The sequence below is a fragment of the Rhineura floridana genome, chromosome 3 (genome assembly GCF_030035675.1).
Source record: "Rhineura floridana isolate rRhiFlo1 chromosome 3, rRhiFlo1.hap2, whole genome shotgun sequence".
In the NCBI taxonomy this organism is placed as follows: domain Eukaryota; kingdom Metazoa; phylum Chordata; class Lepidosauria; order Squamata; family Rhineuridae; genus Rhineura; species Rhineura floridana.
The window spans coordinates 22507955-22534154 of record NC_084482.1 but is presented as its reverse complement, the minus strand read 5'-3'; the positions used below and the strand labels follow the sequence as shown (position 1 = coordinate 22534154).

Genomic DNA, 26200 nt, shown 5'->3' with positions numbered 1-26200 from the left:
CTACCAAACATTAACGTGTGTGGGTTGAATACTTATGAAACTAACATGTTTCAGTTTTTGTTTCTTACAAACATTTCCCAACATAAAACCAATGCCACCTTACAATAATTAATTTTGAGTGTCAGTGTTTCAAAATAAAACATCATACAGAACGAAATTACAATGTACCATTTGTAATTCAGTAATATGAGAACATCAGTCAGAGGTCTAATTACTTTTGCAAGGCACTGTATTCTAAGAACTTCCTCGGGAAATGCATCCATATCCAAGCAGTGGAGTTGCTAGAGACAAAGCAACCTGGAATACTCACACACGGCTTTAAAGAGCAACTTCTACAATTCTATGCTAAAGTAGTCTTTGGTTTCGAGGAGGAGAATGCACACACAAGCTTAACTACTGACAGAACATCCACAGCCAGAAAAATCAGTTCAGTCAGGAAGTTCCACGGAGGACAGCTGCCCTTCCCTCTCAGCTGTATGGAACCAAGCAGACCTTGTTCTTTCCTCACTCCCCACCCCTCAAAAATATCCCAGTTCTGTGTACATTTTCACAGCCAACGGTATCACCCACGGCAAAGAGAGCTGACAGCATAAACAAAGCAAGTTTGAGATATTTCATCAGACTAGCCAGAGGGTTACAGAAGGACCATTCCCCAGAGACATGATGAAACACAGCCTCATCCTCAGGAGTGACTGAGGTCAGAGCAACATTACCTGAGTGAACTGCTCACATTTTTCAATGGAAAGCAGCGAGAGCAAGTGTGGTGTACAGGCAAAACTCTCGGTTTTGGGAAGCCCGGTGTCCCTGTTAAGCATGCTAAAAACTGGGTTTCGTCACAAGGTTGGTGACAGACTAAAATGCACCCGTAACTCTGTGCTTCTTGGAGGAAGTGGGAGATGCAAGTAACAAAATGGGCGACACACACACACACGCTACCTACCACTCTACCGGCTCCTGCTTCCGGCAGTCAGAGCCTCTGCATAAGGCAGGGTTCAAGCAGATGTGGCATGTTGGGGCTGTACCTGCACCGAGAAATGAGTTGTGTGTTTGGTAAAGCAGTTATCCTGCTTCTGAAATTATGAGCTTTGAGGAGGGGTTGGCACAGATTTGGCAGACACGGGGAAAGGCAAGGTATCTGGGTTAGATGACAAGGAATATATATGTGTGTGTTTTGGGTGGGGAGTGGGAGGACTGGAGTGTCAGATCAAGGAATAATTACCATGGAAGCTGGCAAGAAAGTAGCATATAAATCCAGTTCTCTGGCCATGAGAAATCCCTTGTTAACTCCCACCCCACAATGTAAGTTTTCAAATATAGCCCTTAGATTTCTAAGCCTCTCTCAGCTGCCAGTGAAACATGTGAAGGAAAAACCAAGACCTTCAGAATGCTGAATTATGCATGGCACATACAGGTGCAGTCCTAGTGGGGAAGGGTGTACCTCAAATAGCATGTTTCCCCCAGAATTCAGAAAGCACAGAATGGTATCATGATTAAAGCACATACAGACACTCGCATCTGTTTTTCTAGGACTTCTATTTTATTTGCCTTTGCTTTCGATAATTACACCCATTTATCAACTGTCTTGGCACTACCCATAACGATTGGTTCTAACAAAGCACTTTTTAGTTTCAGAACCACAGGGGCTGGAGGACCCACAGCACATACCCAGTTTTCACAGATAAGAAGGTAAGTCTATTTCTGGAATGTACTGCTGCAGTTGGGGGCTCATGTAACTGAGTGGTCCTCCATACAGTTCAATAACTATTTCCACACCCCTTGAAAAACTAACATGGCAGGGCATCTAGGCTAGCTCTTTTCTTCCCTGAGGTGTGCGTTTTCTACATTCAAGGATTAGCGGTAGCAGCAGCATGGACGAGCATTTGATCATACAAGCCCCCACCTGCACCCTGAAAAAACAGTACTGTCTAGAAACAGGTTTACTTCCCAATCCTCTTTGAGAAGTACACCACAGCGAAGGAATCAGTAGAAGGAGTAGAAAGGAGTAGAAAGGGTATCTGTCTCTGTGGCTAAGCTGGTTGTCATGGCATCAAGAGACTGATTGGAAATTCTACGTTTGTAGACAGAAGCATCCAGTCTGGTAAGGGAAACCCAGTTGCTAAGCAACCCAAGGGACACACAGGCCAGACAGCCAGGAAGCATGATACAGAGAAGGCTGGAACAAGAAGCCTGCTTCTAGGGGGTAGGCTAAGACCCAGAGTCTTTCACTGCAGCTCCTGAGCCTCCTCGTGAATCAGCTTTACAGAAAACAGAATGCCTGTGCAAAAGCTGGTGCCAGGTCACTAGATGAGAACTGGCTAGATCCCTCCTCTCTGTGCTGCTAAGATGCCTCCATTGCAGGAAGCAGGGAAATCCCTCTACTTCTTCCACCAGCAAGCCAATTTGTGCTGAAGCGACCTTCTCTCAACAAGCCCTCACTGGGAAAGCCCTTGGCAAGCTTAGGCTCTTTTGCTTCAGGAAAAAAAAATTAAGATATGTCCCCATTTTTGCATTAGCAGCTGTGTCTGATTGTGTTCAGACATACGTGAAGGGCTGTGTGCATTCCGTGCAAAACTGGGTGTGTGGGGAATTTGGTTGGGGGAGGTAGCATTATTTGGTTCAAACAAAAAAATTAACTGGAGAAGCAAATTTGGCAAACCATTCTACGTTACGTTAACAGAACAGTAAGAGTTCTGCATATGTGGAAAGGAGTATAAGAGGTCATCTTGGTCTTTACCACCTCTCACAGGTAGGTCTCTAAGCACTTGGGAGGAGAGATCAATCACCATGGCTAATGTTACAGAGGGGGAAAAAATGGCTCAGGCATACAAAGTGAATTCCCCATGGCCACAGTGTTAGATTGCCCTCGATAAGTCCCAAAGTACACACAGAGCTACAGCCCCCCCCCCAAACCCTCTGGAAGTCAATGGGAGAGAGCGGTAGGCTTTCATGCCCACCAAAATGGTACCTTCATTTTCTTGGCATGGAGCTTCTCCTCCTTCAGGTGCTCTCGGAGGATCTCACGATGATTCACTTCTTGCTCCTGGGCAAATTCACCAAGAGTGTACCGGCGGACGGAGTTATGGCGCTGGGCCATGCCCAAGGAGCTGCCTCCTTGGCTGGGCACACTGGTAAATCCCTGACGCCTTGCAAAATAGTACACTGTCACCTGGTCAAAGCGCACGTTCTTCCTGCGTAACTGTTTCTGTCTTTTCAAGATGGAGGTTGCTGAGACGAGAGAAAGAAGAAAACAGATACTGCAAGTGCTGTGACAACCTTTGCATCACTCAGGTAATCTTTCCCCCCATTCTCTGAAAGATCTGAAGGTACCCAAAGGTCTGAAAAGCTACAACTATGCTACTGTTCACACACTATGTCCTTTACTCCAGTGCTTTTCGAAACTTTCATTGGCACCAGTATACATGGTTGGCGTTCAGGGATGATGGGAATGGTAGTTCAGCAACATCTGGAGTGCAACCAGGTTAAAGAAGACTGCCTTAGGGACTGCACACAGCCCATGAAGAATCAAGGTACTGGGCAGGCTTACTGGGTTGTCTCACTGATCTGGGCAAACCAAGAGTGTAACCAACAACATATCCGGTCTCCCGTGGCGGTGAACTGCAGAGAAATACCAGTAGTGGTGCACAAGCTGTCATTCAGGGATCGTTTCACTGAGAAATCCCTGATAAGCTTCCAAGAAACCCCTGAGTTCCCCCAAACCACTGCACGATCACAACTGATTCTGCCAAATCCAAAGAATACAGTTTAGTTTAGTTTCATAAAGTGGAGCTATGGTCTGAAGGCACATAAGGGCAGCTCCCTGCTGAAGCTAAAAAGGGTCAGGTCTGGTCAGTGCCTGGATGGGAGACCGCCTGGGAACCCTATGTAAGCCGCCTTGGGTTTCGATCATGAAAAGAAAGGCGGGGTAGAAATGAAACAAATAAACAAATAAATAAACAAACAAATAAATAAATGTGAAAGTTTTAAAACACCTTTAAAACAGAAAATGGAGAAATAGTCAGGATGGGATTTCTTTATTCAGGCAACCGCCAATTCTCTCTTCCCCACCCACCTCCCAATGGTTGCCGGTTCCCAATTCTTGTTCTTATACACGCCTCCTGCATCAACCCTTAAGCTCCAACTCCTTCCGTGATGGGCCAGTTCTAGAATCTGCCTCCCTACAAATACACCACACACCAGCAACAGTGAAATTAAGAAAAAGGTATGCGAACCTATCAGAGCAGGGAAGCAAGGACAGAATTTTACCCCATTGGCAGGTAATCTAAAACAGAGTTACTCCTACCACTGCCCGGTCCAAGGGACAAATATGTAAGGACTTAAGTTCTGGGATGCAAGACTACAGAATCAGTGATGGGTTCTTTACAATACCAACATTCTATGAAAGGGCAAGAGAAGGCAAATGTCAGTCAGGATATTGTAGGCTGTACAGCTCTTACACAGGTGTATCCTACAATAAATAGCAACTCTTTACACAATTCATTTGTACCAGGCCCCATGTGGAAAAAGCAGGCAGTGCCCTGGATACATACATACGAGAAACCTATTATACATTCCCGAGCGTTACTGAAACCAACAATCTCAAGACTCAACCAGCATAGCTGAAGACTGCAGGTTTCATCTGGTTAGGTAAACAAGCTGATGAGCGTTTAGGAGCTATGACTTGCTTGAGTAATGCCACTCTGTGCCAAAGAGCACAGTTTACAAGGGCACTTGGAGAATGCTGCTTTTGAAAAGGATTTTGCGGCTGAAAAGAGAGGCAGCTGCTCAGAGCTCCAAACCCAGCACCCTCCTGGTTCACCTTGGGATGCTCACGGTAAAGCAATTACATTTGATGCAAACACCAAGGCGCTGCTGACAAAGCAAGACTTCTATGGCAAGCGGTTGTATTAAAGACAAGCAAATTATTCTCAAAATACTGCCTCTTGAAACTAAACCTCTGTGCAGGGGGTGCCACACGTTCTGAAGAATGACAGGCCTCTATAGCCCAAACACTTACGAATAAAGCCAGTGGAGCTGGGAGGATTGACGCTGTCACAGCTGTCCGCACTGTCGCTGTTAGAGATCTCATCATCAGAGTTGGAGATGGGCGAGCCCACATCCACATCATCAAACTTCCTCTTGAGGCCAGCACTTGCTATTGCATCCATTTGTCTCTGGCTCGCATGGAGAACCAAAGAACAGAAAGGAGACTAGTGTCAACTGAAGATCTCCAGGCCAATCAGTGGGGTTTACCGGGTACCTGATAATAGATAATAAAGAGGGGAGGGAGGTGATGGTGGGAACCAGCAACTCGCTCACATTATGCAACTGAAATGCACACAGCAGTTAAACTCATACGAGTACCATAAATTCCTCAGGCTCTGCTCACCTCCTGTTTCCCATTAGTTTCCCTGTGCTGAACTCTAAACAGCTTCTATAATGAGCTGTCTTACATCATACTAGCTCCCAAGTATGCATCTCAAGCCCACTTTCCATTCAGCTGCTTCAAGTAGATCACCCACCCCAAACTGCCTGTTACCTCCGCTGGTCATTCCTCTAGGCAGCTGATGTGCTGGGAAGGAAGGTATGAAGCCCCCATTTAGCTCTGCAGCCTCAGCTTGCATAGCTTCCTCATATAGCCCCAGTCCCCCTGTAAGCAGACTGGTATAGGGCAAGTCTTAGGCAGACTGACTGTGGCTCTCTGTCTCTTCCCAGCTCAGGTTGCTGTACTGAAAATTCTCCTCCCCTCTGCCATGATAAACATTTTCTCTGTACTATCAAAACTCAACAACAACATCATCTGCAGGGATGTGGTCTGTGCTTGCCCAGGTTGCTTCCCCCTCCCTTCTATGTGTGTGTGTTAGCTTATTCTACACACACCAATATGTACATCAATACACCAATGCCAGGTGCCAACAAAACAATAAGTTACACACTTCTATCTACTGGTACCAGGGCAGTGGAGTCAGAGTCGGGAGCAATTTTGGGAGGAGTCGGAGTCGGAAGAAATGTACCGACTCCGACTTCCAAATAAATTTTGATTGACAAGAAGCAATTTTGGGTGTAGTCAGAGTCGGACAGTAGAAAAATAAGAGGAGTCGGAGTCGAAGGTTTGGCGTACCAACTCCACTGCCCTGACTGGTACACTATTCACAACCAGCAATAAATACTTTTTTATGCAGATGTGCACCAATGTGCAAAATGGGCTTACTCACATGACCAAAACAATTGCTCTGCACACCTGTATTGTTTTCATGAGCTCTATAGCAGGGGAATGTGTGGCCCTCCAGATGTTGCTAGATGACAACTCCCATCATCCCTGACCATTGGTCATGCTAGCTCGGGCAGGTGGGAATTGGGAGTCCAACAACATTTGGAGAGCTCCAAGTTTTCCATCCCTCCCCTACAGGGAATTCAGCAGGACTAGTCACTGTCCAGCTTATTAAATACTCATTTCACCCCAGCATGTCCTGCTTAGATGCAACAAAACACTCACAGGTATTTAAAAAGGTATTAATTTTATGCTTTGGCCACACCCAGCTTCCCACCTTGGCCACAGTCATGTTGCCAAGTGGCCCCCACTCTGAGAAAAGTTAGCCACTCCTGGTGTATAGAAGTCCACAGTGATTCTGACAGTCAGACCCATCTTCAGCCTTCTAAGCTTAACTTCATACATCTGAGGTTCTATCTGATAATGCATATCACTCCAGCATCATACAGTAAACCATCAACTAGCATCAGCCATCTCGGACCCTACAGTTGGCAGGTAAACCTTGTTGGTAATGCCGCCACCAAGGGTTGGGAGTGCTGCCACTGGGGGTTGCCTGGCAGCACTGACCTGTGACAGTGTCTTTTCAGTGGTGGCTTCCTGCTTGTGGAATTCCCTCCTCACTGAGGGGCATCTGTTTCTATCACTATTGATTTTCAAGAGGAAGTTGGTTCGCCCCCTTTCCAAAAATCTTTTCCTTTTTTAAAAAATTGTTCTAATAATTTTTTTTTAAAAAAAATCCTGTTTATCCAGGCATTTGATGGCTGAAGGGGATTGTTCTTGGCAACCTGGAGATCAATGGATGGAATAATGTTTTTGAACTTTAACTGGGTTTCAGTATGTTTTTAACTGTTCAGAACATTCTTCTTTTTGTTGTTGTTAAATTGTCTTATTATGTTTGCCACTCTGGGCTCCTTCAAGAGGAAGGGTGGGATATCAACTTAATAAATAAAATAATAAACACAGGTCCAACTCTTCTTTTCGCATTTCAAAGAAATGTGGAATGTTACAGATTCCAGAAAGTTTGTAGAAAAACCCAAGGCCGTTTGTGTACATGTGTATCTATTTAACTGTACACACACAAATTTTGTATCGATACACACACACAGAATACATGTTTCATTTGCATTGTTCTGAGTGCTGAATTTCAGAGTTCTGCTCCCCTGCTGCTATTTAAGAGTACAATTCTACATTCCCTGCACCTAACATTCTTAGACAGAGGAACACAGCTGGACTAGAAGCTGTCTTTATGGAATCCTTGCTATTTTGGTTGTTGGTTGTATGTGTTTTAACCACACACACAGCTATGCATTCTATGGCATACTGAAGCAAGTGAGGGTTCTGAAGATACCAGCTGCTTTCCCATTCCTGATCATGTTTACAAGTCAAACATGTGTGGTATGCATGCAGCTGACTCTAAGTGGTTAAATCTGCTCTTGTCTTTTATGCATTCAGCAGACACCAATGGAGCAAGAGTCCTGCGTGCACACACATTCCTAGAGAAGGCAGACAGGAATCCCTAACAAACTAAGTTTGGCTTCAGCACTAGACAAACCAATCAGAAGATTACAATTATTTTACCACGTAATGCACCTAGGAATATACTTGTTTATGCCAATTATTCACAGAGGAAGGCTGCCCAGCTATTACACCATATAAATATCTACACAAATAACTTTTTAATGTCATCACTGAATATCTGTAAGATGTATGACCTTGGGTCAGACCCATTTCGGAGTCGTCTGGCATCTGCCTCAAATCAGGGACGGCAACAGATGTTTCAGAGGAAGATGCATCAGAAGCCCAGAATTAGGCAGGAATAGGATAATCTTATCCCCAAGACAGTCAGATCCTAACCTCCAACAGCAAAGAGACCAGGCTAAGCCTTTTTGAAGGAATACTGTGACTTGCTCTACGAGATGTAAGTGGGCACAGCAGACCCAGTGACTTAATTCAAGCTCTCTGATTTAGTAAGAAGAAAGCAAAGAGATACAAGAACATGGCTGCTGTTCAGTAAATGCCAATGGGATGGTGTACAAGGGTTCTGTATGAGAAATCATGATCCAGCAATTGTCCTAAAACCCATTCGTCATCCCATACATGTAACAAGACAAGAGGAGGGAAAATTAAAGTTTAGTATTCAAAAAGCCAAAAAAAGATCTATACCTGCTATACTGCAACCTCTGCTATTACCTTCCCCCACAAATGTACACATTTTGCTTGTGACACAGTTCAGTGAAGCAGCATGCAGCATCTCTGCTTCCCACCCTTGTGGTGAACGTGTTCACCCTTGGGGAACATTTTGAGATAGGAGTGGTACCTCCTCCTTGAGCTCAAGCAAAACTTCCTAGGAGACGTTGCCAAATGTTGTGCCAGGGGTTGATCATCCTTATGTCTGAATGAAATGTGAGTACTACAACAAACCCCAACAGAACCCCAATGGAAGCATTCACAGCCCTGTCAATTTTTGGTCAGACTTGAGGCACAAGACTCTACCTGCTATGCTGCAACCTCTGCTATTACTTTCCCACACAAACGTACACACATTTTGCTTGTGATGCCCCACTCTTGCACAAGCAGCCAGCAATTGCTCTTCTTAAGTATTCAAAAGTCCCTCAGTAAACGGCGTAGCAGACTGCTTTTCAGAACCCTTGTTAAAGTGCAATAAACCACAAGGATGAGGTTTACTTTGTGTTCAAATCTGTGATCCCCTAAATTTTAAAGAACCCTCAAACGACACATAGAAGACGCAATGGTCATATACAGTTTGAGATAAAAATGTATCCACCCCAGCAGACAGCTAAGACAGTTGTGTGCAATGCACATTGTCAATACAGGGAACTGACAGTTCTTTCTAATGCCAAACTCTTTCCTCCAATATTTAAATGCAACCTTCTCTGACACAAATGCTAAGCACATCTCCTAAGAGAGGCATGTTCTTGCTAGAATTTTAGGTGACTTTCCAATTCTCTCACCTTCCAGCTTTCCTAAGGTTTCATTTAACATCCCAAGAGCTTCTGAGATTTCATCCAATTTGTTTATTAAAAACACACAAAGGCAGAAAAGGACAGACTAGTAGTTCCACTTTGGCAGAAGGATGCACACCCTCCAAGGCCTCTTTTTACATGGACATTAAAGAACTTTCCTCCTTGTGTTTTCAGTCCTGAATAACTAGAGCCCTTACTAGAGAAGCCACTTGACTAATAAGAGATGGGTGGACCAAGTACTCCTTATTACAGAGAGACTCAGACTTGTGCCCTCCAACACAGGCCTGTCCCCTCTTAACCATCCCATGAACTGCTTGCACTGTAACAAAAAAAAGCAGGCAGGTCAAAATGCCCCTCTGGCAGACCTCTTGTCCCTGCACTGATCTACGGCATTAAGCAGGCTTTCTGTGCTATGAACACAAGATCCAAGTTCTGATTTAGCAATACATGCTATTTAAAACAAAAACCACTACGCCACACTGGCTCTCAAAAACGAAGCACTGCCCTTCTTTTCTCTGCATCCTGGCTTTATGCAGAATGGGACTCTGTGGGCCATGCACTGCCTTTCCCCAGAAGGAAGAAGCTAGCAGCAGCCAGAGGCAAGACAATGAGACCCTTTAGGCTAAAGATCAGGCAGCCTTTGAGCTTGGAGGGCATCTGGGTTACATTACAGAACAGAAAGGAGGCAGGGGATGCCAGGAGGCTCTTTTTCCCCTAGGCATATCACCCTTCACACCAAAGTCTGCTCTTGCCAGGGTAATAGCCAACAGCTGGCACGGATGAGAGCCCCTCTCCTTCGAGATTAGCTTCTGATCCTCAGCTGGCACAGGTACTGTTTGAAAGCAAGGAGGAGGAAATAAATTAATTAGAAGTCCTTGGCCCTGCCTTCCTGTAGAACCTAAGACAAAGCACACCATCCATCCACCTTAGCTCAGGGGTGGGGAACCTGTTGGACTCCAGCTCCCATCGGCCCCAGCCGGCAGGGGCAGGGAAGACCACAATTTCAGTGGCAGGAGAGGGAGAGAAGAGAAAGGAGAAATATAACTGCACTTCAAAGCTGAAGGACAAAGCAGAAGCATCCTCCAAATACTGCAGTTCTTGTGTTGCTGTCTCTGCCTATCTCTACCCCAGAAAACAGACACACACAAAATGCATTTTGCCTCTAATTTTCATATTTGTTTTTTGGGGCGGTGCTATGTTTCAGAGCATCTTCTTTACATTCCAGAGTTGATAAAAATAATTGATCTTTTTTTTAAAAAAATCAGAAACTTGGATTTTTAAAATTTAAATCAGATTTCAATTTTTTCTTAAAACAATTAGTAAAAAAAGAGCCTAGGTCAAATATATCATCATCAATACTAGTTATGCAGATTCTAATTATGTTCTAAGAATATGTTAACAGCAGTTCATGGAGAGGGGAGATAACCCAATCAGTTCTATTGTGCAGGTGATGTACATGAAATGAATGCGCGCGCTCTCGCTCTCTTTCAAGGCTTTGACTCTCTCTAAGTGCAAAGATAGAGGCCAATGAATAGAGAATTTGGGGAGACAGAGTAGTTCTGAACAAGGAGGAGACCACTGAAGAGGTAATCCAGCAGTTAACATCAGTAGCCTCTTCTGCAAGGGTAGAGAGAATTTTTTCTTCCTTTTAGACTAATTCATTCTGAGAAATAAGTTGGAAACTGAAAAAGCAGGAAAGCTTGCATTTCTTTTCCAGACAATGAAGACAAAGGTGAAGGTTGAAATTGCCTAAATTCTATTTTTCAAAGAATTTTACATTTATCTAAAACACTGAAATAGTTAACCATTCAAAGATTCATGTCCACGTTTTGTTAATGTTGTTTGTTGAAGAAGAAAACTAACCAGAAGAATAAACATTAGTGCAATGTGGTGGTGCTGATTCTGGCACATCATGACAAAAACATCATGATTAATTAAACAGTTAAGTTTGTTTTGCTTTAGTACTAAAATTACCAAATTATCATCCAATTTTTTAATGAAAATTAAACTGAAACAATTCCGAATAATTCCTTAGTGCGTACCTACTTTCTAATGAAATCTACATCTCTGAATATGTATTAAGGTTATATTAAACAACAATCTACTAAAAATGATGATTAAATAGAATCTTCCTCACTAGTGATTTAAACTGATTTAAATCATTAACATTGAGTCCTTCAGAGAAGTGATTTAGATCAAATTAACCCTGTTACATACCCCCACCCACCCCAACTGAAATGTTTAGCCTGCATCATCTGGAAAGGCTCAGGATAGCAGTAATATAAAAACAAAAATACACAGATGACCCATTATAGCTAAACCTTCACAGAACCCGTTCTATAGCAGCTTAGTGCCCCCAGTACCAAAACATCTAGCACTTTTACACCGCTTTAAAAAAAACTCTCATAAAGGAGGGGAAAGCCTGAATCACACTGACAGTTTCTTTTCCTATCTCCACTTTCATGCAGCAAGACATTCATTATAAAACAATGGCCTTTACTCCGCTGGGAGACAGAAGATTAGCCTGAGCACGGGCTTGTCGTTTATGTTGTTGTTGTGCCTGATGGCTGGAAATCATGGGCCCTGCATTTCGAAGAGAGAAACAACATTTTTTAAAAAACCTTGCCTTTTCTCCTCAAGAAATGCAAATGCTGGAGGTGAGGAGAAGAGTTAAAGGCAGCCTGCCATCTTTAAATGACACGCGAAGACAGGCACATGTTGAAGGGGAGCACGAAGGGTGGATGGTCAGAGGAATTGTTAGGCTTTGTAATAAACGCACAGGCAAGTATCAGGAGTTCTCAACCTTCACAGATGAAATCTGATGGGGAAGCAGCCCTGAAGACAAAGAAAAGCTTTTCCAAAAGCTGAAACATCATCCTCAGAAGTCACAGCTGAGTTTATGGAAAGTGTCACTCAACACTTCTCTCTCCCTCCCCATGCCAGTTTCCCAAAATAGAACACAAGAACCCCTGCATTACAGTTTGTTCAGAAAAAAACCCCTGCATCTTCCTTTACACACAGCGTGCACATGTACACATGCTGCCCCTCCCACAGAGTAGGCCTATGCTTCTGCTTGTTGATGCAAGCCCACTATAACCACCCCCCAGACCAGATCAGCCCTGCCCGCTTCTCCCCTGCACTTGTCGGTTCCCTTCAACATCCTAGCAACTGTTCCCATAGCAACAAAGCCGAACAAATGGGCTTGAAAGAAACATGCCAGCCAGCTGTGGCAGACGGCGGCAAGAAGATCCCTGACTGCGTGGCTCAGCTTCTCAGGGAGCTAAGAGTTCCTCACCCTCCTAACAAAACAGGAGTGGAGAGTCATATTCTCTCTCACACTCACGCAATGCCCCAATCCCAACATCAAAGTCTTTGGCTGCTTTCACAATCAATGATTTAGCCCCCTGCACCTCTTAACATTTCCAAAAAGCGAGAGGAAATAATGATCCAGAGACTGATCCAAGCCAGTCAAGGCAGAGAAAGAAGCCAAACATAGAGTATCACTTTGCAAACCACTAATTACTTGTTACTGCCTTCCCCACCCTTGGGTAGCTCACCACTCTAGTTTTACAGTATATGCAAAAGAACTAAGGCAGCTTTCATTTTTGGCAGGAACTAGCTCTACATGCATATGCGGTGCCAGCCCGGCCAGATGACAAGCTGTTTACGGGTTGCTTGGGTGTTAGCTGCAAGCCTATAGGTAAGGAAAAAGGGTTCTTGACCTGCCTGCTTCTATTGAGCTGGATTCTCCCATCACTGGATCCAGAAATGGGCTGGGGTATTTCTGCACATTTCTGCTTTGCACAAGCAACATAAATGGGCTTTAAAGATGTTGTCGGATTTTGGGGGGGGGAGGAGTCAATGGATTTGCAACTTCAACTTCTAATTGTTTCTTCCACTGAAACAGGGTTTTGGTTCAAAAGCGGAACATGTGATTTCTAAGAACATAAGAACAGCCCTGCCAGATCATGCCGGGGCCCACCTAGGCCAGCATCCTGTTCTCACAGTGGCCAACCAGATGCCACCATGGAAGCCTGCAAGCAGGACGTGATTGCAAAAGCACTCTCCCCTCCTGTGGTTTTCAGCAACTGGTATTTGGAAGTATACCGCCTCTGACTATGGAGATAGAACATAGCCAACATGGCTAGTAGCCACTAATTGCTTTATCCTCCATGAATTTGTCCAATCCTTTTTAAAAGCCACCCAAGATGGCAGCCATCACTCCCTCTTCTATGCTACGCGTCATGGGATGACCTTTCACCAGTTTCAACAATTCTGACGTTGCTTATCTGTCTCCCTCTCTCACACACAGTTTGCTATTCCTTGCCCGAAATATTTTTCCTCTACCGTCACACATGCAATTAACACGTAGGAAGGAAGACAACACACACAGAAAGCAGTTACAAGCTTCATGGAAGCTACTTAGCTATGAGTATCCAGCCAGCGTAACAGTCTTATTAATTGAAAAAATGAAGACAAATACGGTCTCACTCAACTCTTGCCTTCTCCCTCTGCGGGCAACCTTCTTTGGTACATACAACTTACATTATTTGTGGTATGAAAACAATTTGGGACAGAGTGATACATTTGTCCCTTTGGAGATTTTCTACATATTGTTATGCATGGGGAAGAAATTGCTGTGGCTTTCTTTCAAGGCCTGGAAGGACCATTATGGCAGTCTAGTCTGATACCCTAATAATCAAAAATGCAAGTCAGAGGATTAGACAAATTCATGGAGGATAGGGCCATCAATGGCTATTAGCCATAATCGCTATGTTCTACCTATACTGTCAAAAGCAGTATGCCTTTGAATACCAGTTGCTGGGAATCACAAGCGGGAAGAGTGCTGCTGTGATCTTGTAGAATCATCTTTTCTAGCCATCCAGCTATCCATAAAAGCATTTAAGGAAGTTTATGTGAATCCATGTTACTACTTCCAGAGAAAGCCACAAGTTTTAAAATATCAAATATGTGGAAAGGCCTCCTTTGGCTTTTGGGTTAGTTCTACTCAGCAATGTCAAATTATGTTCAGTGGATTGTAACTTTCCCTCTTCTAAGGAAGAATCTATTACACTGTAGATTATCCTACAAAGGATTTTTTTTCCTACCAAGCTTCTTGAGATTAGCATGATAGGTGAACATGTCCAAGCACAAATGCCCTGGCTCCGAAGGAGATCACAGTCCTTTGCTCCTCCCTGGGCTTTTTAGGTCAGTGTGCCATCTGAACCCTAGATTGTGGTAAAAGTCTCTCCTCCGTAACCATGATTTGTAGTGTTGGTCCTATGGCTACAGGTTGTAGTTAAGGAGGTGAGATCTTAAGCATGATTCTGCGTTTGGACGATACTCTAAGCCAGCCTTTCCCAACCGGTGTGCCTCCAGATGTTGTTGGACCACAACTCCCATCAGCCTCACCCATTGGCAATGCTGGCTGAGGCTGATGGGAGTTGTGGTCCAACAACATCTGGAGGCACACTGGTTGGGAAAGGCTGCTCTAAGCCAAACCTCGGCTTAGCTGCTGTCCTGCGCTGACCTAACCAGAACATCTGGCTTACCATGACATGCAAACTAGCCTGCTTCTTGGCTATTACTGATTGCCATTCCACTTTGTGATGTTTGTGGCAAGCACACACACAGAGGACTTAACATTTAGAATTTCGAGCTACCGAACATTGCAGACTCCAGGAGCCTCTCCTGCATGACCTGTCCCCTGAACCACCCGAGAGCAGCGGAGTGAAACCCTTAAGCAGAGCTTGGAAAAGTTACTTTTTTGAACTACAACTCCCATCAGCCCAATCCAGTGGCCATGCTGGCTGGGGCTGATGGGAATTGTAGTTCAAAAAAGTAACTTTTCCAAGCTCTGCACCCTTAAGGTGTTGCACGTAAGTAAGAAATGTTTCAAGGAGCAGGAGGAGCATCAGCTGCTTCTCATTATGAAAAGGAATTCCAAACATTTTAAGGGTGTTTGGGAAGTACTGATGGAAGGGACAGAAGTGAACTACGGGAGTCCTCTGGTGAAAGACATTAGCAGGTCATAAACAAAGGAGGCAAGAAAAATGAGTTATGCCAGGTGGGAGTGAGGAGAGAAAGAATCCTTCAGGGAAGTTAATTTGGTTAGAGAGGAGGGAGTAGAGAGGAATTTGAGAAGCAGGGGTCAAAGAGGGGAAGGCAACTTCAAAAGACAATGTTGACCAATTGCTCTAAACCCAAAATGAACTTTAAAGCCAGTTTGCTCTCCTCCCGGTCTGTAGGGAAGGTGGAACTGTCCCTCGTCACCATTCAGCACAGGGATACAGAGAAACCAGTTTCATCCATTCACTAGACTAGACTCAAGTTATATGGTTACTGCTGGCTGCAGAAGGCCTTCTTATATATCTGGGATTGCTATATAAATGAATTGCAATCATTTACAGAGCACTGGAATATGTCCAGAGAATTATGGGGGGAGGGGGGGGCTGGACACCAAGTCCTATAAGGAAAGATTGAAGTACTTGGGTATTTTTAGCCTGAAGAGACAATTAAGAGATGATATAATATCCATCTTCAAATATTTGAAGGGCTGTCACACAGACGACAGAACAAACTTGTTTTCTGTTGCTAGAGGCTTCAAATTGTGAGAAAGGGGATTTTGACTTAAAATTATGAAGAACTTCCTGATGGTACAAGTTGTTTGGCAGCGGAATAGATTTGCCTGGGACAGTGATCTACTCTCCTTCCTTGGAGGTTTTTTAAGCAGAAAATGAATGGCCTCCTGTCAAGGGATGCTGTAGGAGTGGGTTTTCTGCCATCAGCAGGAGGATACACTAGATGACCTTTGAGGCGCTCCCAATTCTATAAATATACTTATCCTAGGCTTTATATAATACTCCCCCACAATTATCCTCATAGCAACACTATCTGATTAGCCTTGTGCAAATCACATCCTTCTTCAGATGCAAAATAGAAACATTGGGTTGTATCCAGTGATGCTGTTCTGCTAGCACACCAGATTTCCACTTGTGCAATAGAACTTTCTCCTTCTCCCCTCTGCAACCCCCACCAGCCTCAAAATCACCTCCAGAGGGTTAGAGGATCCTCTGGGGCAGATTTTGATGGTGCATAGGGAGAGAAGAGGGCAGTCCCATTGCACAACTGGAACTGCACATGCACAGTGTTGGCTATGACCCATTATTTGATTTATTTTATTATTTATTAAATTTCTATCTTGCCCTTCCAGAAGGAGCCCAGAGAAGCAAACAAAAACATCAAAAGCACTTTTAAACATATTAAAACAAAACATCTTAAAAAGCAATTCCAATGCAGACTGGGATAAGGTTCAACTTAAAAGGCTTGTTGAAAGAGGAAGGTCTTCAATAGGCGCCAAAAAGATAACAGAGATGGCGCCTGTCTAACATTTAAAGGGAGGGAATTCCAAAGGGTAGGTGCCACAACACTAAAGGTCCACTTCCTATGTCGTGTGGAGTGGACCTCCTGATAAGCACCTGCAGAGCTTAGTGATTGTCTGGGTATATAAGGGGTAAGACAATCTTTCAGGTATCCTAGTCCCAGGCTGCATAGGGAAACCAAACCCAGAACCTTGAACTTGGCCCAGTAGCTAATGGGCAGACATTATGGCCTTTCAGAGTTAAAGTAATGTGAACCCAGGTCCAAATCCTAACAATGGTACTGCAGCAGTTCATCAGTGGCCAATCAAGTTCTCACTCATGCCCTGGGAAGAAGAGGGAAAAATAGGAGAGGGCTTGCTTGCTAGATCCATATGCTACAGCTGGCAGCAATATATTTTGGGGATGAATGGAGCGGCAGCATGTGAGAGCAGTGGTGTCCTTCTGGGGTAGCTGCTGCTCACCAGGACAGTGATGGGGTGTCATGTCAGCAAAGTCAGGAGAGTTCTGGATTGTGTGCGAAAAGGACCAATATCGCAAGTTTGTACTGGGTCCGCCCCCCAAATGATGCTTGGCTCTGGCCCTCTTTATAACCATGGCGTTTGGGAGGGAGGGATTGCTCCCTCAGTGCAGTACTTGGGGTTCACCAGAAGTGAAGCATGACACCAGCTCTCCTCTCATTGTGCTTGGAGTTACCTGAGAAACACAGCCAACTGTGGTGATGAGACTCTCCAGCGTCAAAGTCAGGAGGAAGGCTGGGCTCTCTGTTCTTGCCAGAGAAGAATGGAACACTTCTCAAGGTCAGCAGAACTCTTGACCTCTGAACATGTAAGTTACAAGGGGGGGGACCTCACTCTAGGCTAGTTTTTAAAACATTATTTTTTCTGTCTGGACTACTAAACCCATTCACAGAAGAAAATCTACAAGACAGACAAATCTATGATCAGGTTGTAATGAACAGCCAAGATGCTCCTTGTCTTCTTAGATTAAAGTACCACTAAAAATAAACATGCTGGGCTGATTTTGAAGTTATTAACTGACATAACCTTGCATCAAATACACTTTTTCAATTCAGTCAGCTCACAAATTCAGCTGCAAGACATCAGGTGTACAGAAATTAAGCGATAACCCAGCATACAAGAACCTGACCAGAAAAATCAGAAAGAAACAAAAGGACTAAAAAGCCATCTCACATAAAAACAACCCTCTCCCCAAAAACTGGGCTGTTCCTTCACCCACCAAACCCTCTGCATATCAGCTTACACAAGTGGACAACACACCATCACACTGCAATCAGCATACCTGACTGATGGAAGACTCCTCCACAGCCCTGAATTTATTTTTTGTATCAGTGTATTTCAACTGCATTCTCCACAAAAGGGCTCTAAGTAACATATAGCATTAAACAAAACAAGCAAGAAATGTTGAGATCCTCCCGCTACCCCGTAATTTTGGTTGCAAAAGCATGTAAGAAACCAGATTTCCAATTCCTCTGTCATCTGATACATAAAGCAGCAGACAAGAAAAAGATTCAAGTAGTTAAGTGGCCCATGGTAAAGTGGTGGCAGAGTTATCCTAGAAATTATACAGCCACGAGAATGGCTGTATACTATAGTCAGCATGGATTTTTCACATTCCGCAATGTTAAATTGAAAATACCCCCCATGCCATTCTGATTCTTCCCATAAGCTCATTTCAAAACAAAACCTTACCAAACTTATAGTCCTGAACTCAGAAAAGCTTGCTTAACAACCCTCTCAATTTTCATGGCGATAAAACAGTCAGACAGAATCGAGAGTTCAAAGTCTAAAGAGAGGGAAAAAACCCAGAGCCTTTTTGGACTTTTTTCTCTCAGCGTTCTCATAATATGTTGAAATTCATTACAAATCAGCCATGTTCACAGAGTACCTGTAATCCTGTTACTGACCTTGTCCCATATGCTGACCTTCACCTTCTGCAGTTTAAAAGTTAAAAAATGCCTGGCTGATTTTTAATTAATTTCAGAAATCTTGCATTGAACTGAATGATAATGTTGGGCATGCTCAGTAAGAGCCAACCATCAATGTTCTAAAATCCAGACTCACAGCTGCTTGGCTAATCAGGGGGCCACATCCACACCAGACTTTTATATCACTTGAGACAGTCATGGCTTCCCCCAAAGAATCCTGGGAAGTGTAGTTTGTGAATGGTGCTGAGGACTGACAAAGCTCCAGCAGCCAGACTGGTTTAACAGTTAGCCACTCTGATTGAAGGTATGTGAGGGGAACAGGGCATCTCCTAGCAACTCTCAGTGGGCTATAGGTACGTTCTTAAACCGCAAGGTTTTTTGCCTATTAGTGAATCCATGTGGGAGTAGCCATATCCTGTAACTGAAGCAATCAAAAAGTGTAAACCACTGCCTAAATACAGTTAAAAAGGAAGAGGGAAGCTTGCAGGGAAGGCAATATTTCTCTTCACAGACTTTTAATTACTGAACCTATCCACCCAAATACAAGAACTGCTACCTACCTGGACACAGTGTGGTGTTACTGGGAGGGAGCAATTACCTGCTTTTATACCCTCTAGGGCAGCCTTTTGCCAACCTGGTGCCCTTCAGATGCTTGGGACTGCAACTACCATCTGCCCCAGCCAGCACAGCTGCCCTAGGACACACACTTCACCTACTTTCCAGAGAAGCAGAAAATACTCCTCTCCACACACAGATCTATCAAACACCCTTGCCACGGTCAGGAAGCCAGAACTATCAAGAGAAAGTAAACCTCAGATAACTTCAGGGATGATTTCTTGTAAATCTAAAATAACTTGATATCTGTGATGGCTGTTTTTCCACATAAACCATGCTTATTTATTAAATTTTAAAATTGTGTTTTAATTTTTTTTTAAATATGTGTTTTAAATTGTATATTTGTTTTAATGTTTTTGATTGCTGTAAACCGCCCAGAGAGCTTCGGCTATGGGGCGGTATACAAGTGCAATAAATAAATAAATAAATAAATAAATAAAGTTTACATCCCGCCCTTCCTCCCAGTAGGAACCCAGCGAGGCCTAGAGGCATTAGTGTATTGGGAAAAATTGCCATCTCTGACCTCTGCCAAGTCCTCAGAAAGGCACTGTGATAGGATTTCATTTTAACTGACACACATTTTGTCCCTCTGAAAGAGGTACATAAATTTCATCCTTCCCGTTTAGTTCACTGATATCAGAACGGGGGGGGGGGGGGAGAGAGAGTTTCTTGTTGGTTCAGCCTTGTCTTTGCTTTTGCCTAAGTCGAGCTTGATACGTTAACGACTCTATGACTTTTTTGTAATTACATTTAAGAGTCTTTTCTCTCCCTTTATTCCTCTGCTCCAAGGATTGTTGGACATATGAAGGCCTGGAAAAAAAAGTTTTCTCATTTTTCCCCAAAGCCTTTTTTTTCTCCCCCCCCCAAAAAAGAAAAAAAATGGCTTATGACATATAAAAGCCTTTGTCAACCCAGCAACCTTCAGTTTTTCAAAGTCCACGGTAAATATGCTGACAAATATGAAGATGCAGAAGTGATAGCTCAGAAAATGAGATTGATTAAATTTCATATAGTATTCATTGAGTCTCGGTCCCCCGCACTGTTTCTCAGCTCTTTCTATGGAATTGAATGCCTTATGTCTGCTTGACACTGTGGAGACATAATAATTTTCAGAAAACATAATAATTTTCTTTTTTTTTATTTTAATGCTGATTGGTTTCTCCTGTTTGTATTGTTTTTTTTGCTACTTTCCCCATTTTATTATCAGTTCTCTTCCATGCCAGTGTCCCTTTCCGAACATCTGCAAATTCCTCACTGCTTAACTTCCCAAAAATACAAGCAAGTTTTTAAAAACCACCCTGATATGTAATGCTAGACTACACAAACAAAAAAGGTGTGCTCTTCCAGAAAGTCCACACACAGCAAAATCTTGAGGCCACACCATATTCAAAGCCTACTCTGTCTTCTGTAGCTAAACTGACTCGGTCTCAGTTTAGCGCCTGATTTTTCAGGGTTCGTCATCTCGAGGCTTGGCACAGATGCAGCTCTAACCGGTCTCAAAGCTACAGTGAAAGAGATTAGGAGCACCCTCAGCAGGTTCACATACCACCAGTGCTCTTCCTCCACCTTCATTTCTCCCTTCCCTCTCAGAGTTTTGGAACTATGGTTAAAAGCAGTACGCAAACCTGCTTCTTATCATGGCTTGGCCATAACTTTGCTGTTAGCAAACACACTGGTACAGATGTAAGGATGGCTGGGGAGGGTGTGTGTGTCTGCAAGTCCTGTGTATAGTCCTGTGTATAGGAGGTCCGGTATTTATGTTTCCCCAATCCTTAAAAACATACGTTTATTTTTATCGGGAGGAGGTTGGTTCCTTCCTCCTCTCCCTTGAGACAGGTTTCATGAGCTGGAGCGAGCAGTGTCAAGACTTGCATTACAGTGAACCTGCTATCATCCTGCAAACACTGAGACAGATTTTAAAAATCATTTTGTCAAGATAAGATGATCGCCATTTAAAAATAACTCCTACACTAAAATCCTCTGTCTAAGCCAGGGACATAAAACAGGACACTGCTAGATATATTTATGTGATTGGCATATTACAGCCCAATTCTTTTTTGCAATGCCAGGATTCAGTTTAAAAGAGGAAGCTCCTTTTAGAAGGAAGCTTGTGAGAACAAAGCCCCCCACTTAATGTGATGCTGCATTGTCTTCCAGAGTTTGCAGGCAGCCTGAAACAGCTACGGAAAAAGGTTCCTGTCATGACCTTAATTTCACTGGAAGAGCAATTCTTGCAAACACTGACCATAGGAAGCATTGAAATGATTGTGCTATCTATCTTTACCTTTATCATCATCATCTTTGTCATCAGCAGCAGCAGCATTTATTGCTCGCCCTTCACCTACAGGTCCCAGGGCGGGTTACAACAACCCTAAAATACAGTGTTAAAAACAATCAGAATCACAAGATAGGGTGGGTCCTAAAAATATATGTCTCAAGTGTCAAAGGCGAGAGTAAAGAGGTGGGTCTTCAGCATTCGCCTAAAGCTGTATAGTGGGGCGGGGAGAGAGTTCCATGACTTAAGTGCTGCCACAGACAATGCCCTCTCCTGGGCCACCACCCATTCATAGTACATTATCACAGAAGACTGAGAGATGAAGCGATACAGACTAACCTATTGGTAATCTCTTTAGTAAAGAGTGAAAGACGGAGAGAGAGGAGGAGGAGGAGTAATTTTAAAAAGGAAACATTTTCACTCCCAAGAGATGACAATATGCAAAAATAAGGCCTCCAATACAAGGTTATTGTCCAGTTCTCTAAGCCTGTAACTCCCAAACTGTATGCCAGAGCACACTATCATGCCAAGAGAGAAATAAAGACTTGTGGGAGCCCCAAACTCTCATCCACAAGGGAGGCTGCCTGCTGTGTCTCTGCATGACTCAGTGTAGCCTTGCCCAACGAAGAGGAAATTATGTCCCAAATTACGTGATGGACTTATCCATCACTCCAAGGAGGCTGCCTATTGCATCTCTCCCTCAGACATTGCTCTAGCTTTCAGATGAAAGGCTCTGATGTAAGCCTTTTCAGGTGTGGCAGTGAAATGCACCTTCATTTTTAGTTCAGAAAGAGGCACGTGCCACCGTGTGCCAAGCCAAGCCCAACCCTGAGCCCACTGCTGGCACTGCAGCCATCGCATTGCTGCAAATATGCCCTCTTTCCTCTGTGTATCACAGCAGTACTATACCAGGGCCTTTTTCTGGGCTAGGAGGTGACAATTCTTTAATAAAGTAGCTGTTTGTTGGCCTCAAAGCTGAAACCAGCAGCGAGATTCTGCACTATTATTTATTTGCAATGATGCAGAGTTTTATGGGAAGCGGGACAGAGCTGCTCAACTGTCAGCCCACCTGCTAAGGAAAGCCACACCCAGAATGCTGCCTTAGTTACCACAACACAAATGCCAGAATGTGGCGAGATAGTTAAACTTGATCCATAGGCTCAGGCTGCCAGTAGGTTTCCCAAGGCCCATTCTTCCTTTGATCTCTATACTTGTTCAAGGAAGCGTAGATAAAGAAGTGGCTAATCACAGTATGGTGTAGTGGTTAGAGTGCAATAACTAGGACTGTGGAGATCCAAGTTCAAAATCCCGCTCAGCCATGGAACTCACTGGGTGACCTTTGGACAGTTACCACCCCCCAGCCTAACCTACCATGTATGCCTCTTTGAGTTCTATTGAGGAAAAGCAGGATATAAACACAATAGTAACTAGAGATAGAATCCACAGACTGATGACATTACTGTCCCAGGCCAGAGGTGGAGATCAGGTATCCTTATTTAACCCGATATTCAGAAAGAGGAACATCTCTTAAAGTTTGCACATTTGAAGAGCATATGGATACAACAGAACTAGACTAAGATCCCACATCAGCTTGAAGAAATCAAGAGTGCTCTAGGGTTATGCAAGGAGCAAGCTGCAGAACACCCTAGCCCAAGGATCCCCAACCTTTTTGAGCCTGGAGCCACAACTGGAAATCTACAATGGGCATGGGCACCATAAAATACCCATTTCACAGAAGAAAAAGCAGCAATGCTCAGAATCCCCCCCCCAAAAAACAGGCAATACATCTATACACATCCTAAAACAAATAAAAACTGGGGGGGAAATAATCAATACCTCCAAAATAGGCAACCCCCCATCAAACAATATTAAAAAGCCCCGAAAAAGCTACATTAAAAAATGTTGGGAGGAGCTAGGGGCTTTTGGTGGTGCTAAGGAGGGGTGTCAGAGTGCTGTGATACTTACATGCACACTGAGGACCACAGCCTTAGTCTGGAACAGGGGAACAATACCTGCTGAGAGCCTTTGCCCATTAAAAAAAGCCCATTAGTGAGGGGAGGGGCCAGGGCCGAGACACTATGGCCCCACCCACTACCCAGAGACTCCCTCTAGCACAAACTCCATCTGTATTGCTGGCAAAAGGCACAAGCCAAGTTGGAACTCCACAGAAGTAAATCAAATATATATTTTTTAAAAAATCCTGTCAATTATCACTGAAAGCTGACCTGGGCCTTTGATATAGGGCAGCATGCATATCTTCTTCTTCAAGTGCTTTCCAACAGCTATAAGAGGAGTCAATGGCATTCCAGAGGGAGGGAACTCAGGCTATTTGAGGCTGGGCCCCTTGCCCTTCGTGATTTCATACCCCTCTGTGATAGAATAACCTCATCAAGGATTCCCTAAGTGTCTAATTTCACAAATTTACTACATATATGCAGCAGAAATTATGCTGCCCAGAATGACATGGCACCATCACTGCAGAGAAGCAAACTGCACTAGTATAAGGTGATGTAATCAGATGAACACAGAGAAACAGAGGCTCTGCAAGTGCTCCATACCCACCATTCTCCTGCTAGTAAAAACAAAAAGGGGGAATACCCCAAAGCAATACACACTATAATGCTCCTATTGCAAACTATTATTGAGTCAGTAATGCTGGTCACGCTCAATACAATACAATTCAATACTGAGAGTAACATCAATAAACTATGAAACAAATATAAAAAGCAAGTGTTTTTGATGGTAAGATCTGCAATACGTTTCCACATGCAATGTATCAACTGTGTAGATTAGTATCAGGAGGACTCAAAAAGAGCAGCAATCATTTTGGAATATTATGTTTTTCATGCAGATGGACCTAAGTTGATTGTAGAATAATTTTACAGTCCACAAGTAAGAAGAAGACATAATCCAAAAGACAGAGTTTAAACAAGTGGCCATCTTGCTTGACAATAAAGCAGTTAACCCACCAGCAATTTCTATGGTGCTCATGGTTATGACAGCATGAGTACAGTTCTACCCTGAACCCAAGCCCAAGGAGTTTTAGGATGAAATTCCACAGGACAGTTTGCAGGCCCAACAGAGTACAGCCAAAGTGAAATAAAATCCTTTGATGCTATTTTATAATTAACACAACGCCTCATCCTAAGTGCTTCACAATCCTTACTTCAGTTGTCATAACATTCCTTTGAGATCAGAAATTACTGTTCCCATTTTATATATGAGTGAGCTCCAGTCAGGTTGCTTTAAGTAAGGATCTATCCAGTTGTCTATGGGTGGGATCCAAAAGACAGCTTCTCCAGATCCAGTACCAACACTTAATATACCAAATGGACCACACACAACCATTCCTTTTACCAAGGGTGCTGCCAACCAAAGAATTCCTATTTCAAATGTGTAAGCTAGGATTTGCAACCAACTTCTCAAGAGTTTCACAAGAAGGATGCAGACACATTTTGGGTAGTGAAACAGGAGCAATATATAACAAACTCCACACATATTCACAATAGAAAACTAGGAGGGAGTATCAGAATGGCATGCAACGGCAAGCATACCCCAATGCAGCTGGGTTCAGATGGTCACATACATTGGTTGAAGCAGCTGAGAGCATTGTGCCTGTACACACAGCTTGAATGAAAGGAAGAAGTCTCATAGCTTACTCTTCTATCTGAACTGAGCAGGCTTGTGGGCTTTGGAATAACCTAGGATCTTAAACCAACTTCAAACCATGGTTTAAGATCCTGGTTTGTTCCAAAGCTGGTAACCATGCTTTTCCAGTTCAGATGAAAAAGAAAGCTATGGTTAATTGAAGACTTAGGAGACAAGGGGATGCATGTATAGGTACAAAGCTTGTTTATCTCTTGGCTGACATATGATTGTCTGAACCCAATCAATGTGTTCTGCTGTGTCAGATAACAGGACACAGCTTCTAAATGACAACTTCTTTCATCAGACCGCTGTTTTCACCATACAGATTAGTCACATACAAGAGAAAATGTTTATACTGGACCCATGAATGAGATCATAGGACATTCAAGACTGCAATGTCCTTGCAATCACTTTAAAAGCACACATTGCTTAGAAAACAAGTTGGACATGGGCTTGGGAGAACAGCACTCAAAACCTCACACAGCCATGATGCTCACTGGGTGACCATAGGCCAGTCGTTATCTCTCAGGGGAGAACTATGGTCACCTTCTTGAGAGCTATGGAGGAAAGGCAAGATATGAATCTTGACACTGTGTGTGTTCTATTGATTATTTTTTATTATGTAAGTTTTTCAGATTAAATAGATCTATACAATTTTCTACATATCATTTCAAATTGTGTCAGAGATCCATGTCTGTCAGCATCCTCTATTTCAGGAGATCCCAAGGCCAGACAGATTTTTTATAGGGTTAATATGTCTTCAGCCCTTTTTGCACTCCTTGAAACTAGCACAAAAACTTAGCTATTATTATTATCCAGGGCCAGCACCAGCCTGCCCTAAGCTGCGGTACCGTAGCCCAACTCCCCCACGCACACAGGCGGCATGGGGCTAACCCTGCGGCAGATTGTGGAGAGGGAGCTCCCAGCCCCCCCCATACGGACAGCATGGGCTTCATAAGCCCACCACACCTAACTCTTGTATTGTGCGCATGACGTGCATGCATAGTGCACATGCCTGCCAGAAACCAAGCAGGAGTGGCAGCCCCTTAGGGAAGCCCCCGCCACCATCTTCGGTGACGGCAG

At 43.7% G+C, this 26200-nt stretch overlaps 1 protein-coding gene across 4 annotated transcripts in view; it reads right to left on the bottom strand.

Moving 5' to 3' along the window:
• CSRNP2 (cysteine and serine rich nuclear protein 2) overlaps positions 1-26200 on the bottom strand; it is a 43972-nt gene that overhangs the window by 13218 nt on the left and 4554 nt on the right. For 3 of the 4 annotated variants that reach the window (XM_061614962.1, XM_061614963.1, XM_061614964.1), the window contains exons 2-3: positions 5015-5257; positions 2966-3225 (exon numbers count right to left, since the gene is read on the bottom strand). In XM_061614962.1, coding sequence (XP_061470946.1) covers positions 2966-3225; positions 5015-5165 — 411 coding nt within the window. In that variant the 5' untranslated portion in view covers positions 5166-5257. Of the gene's footprint in view, positions 1-2965; positions 3226-5014; positions 5258-21478; positions 21566-26200 lie in introns of those variants that run through there. The other variant, XM_061614965.1, reaches the window with a different exon arrangement.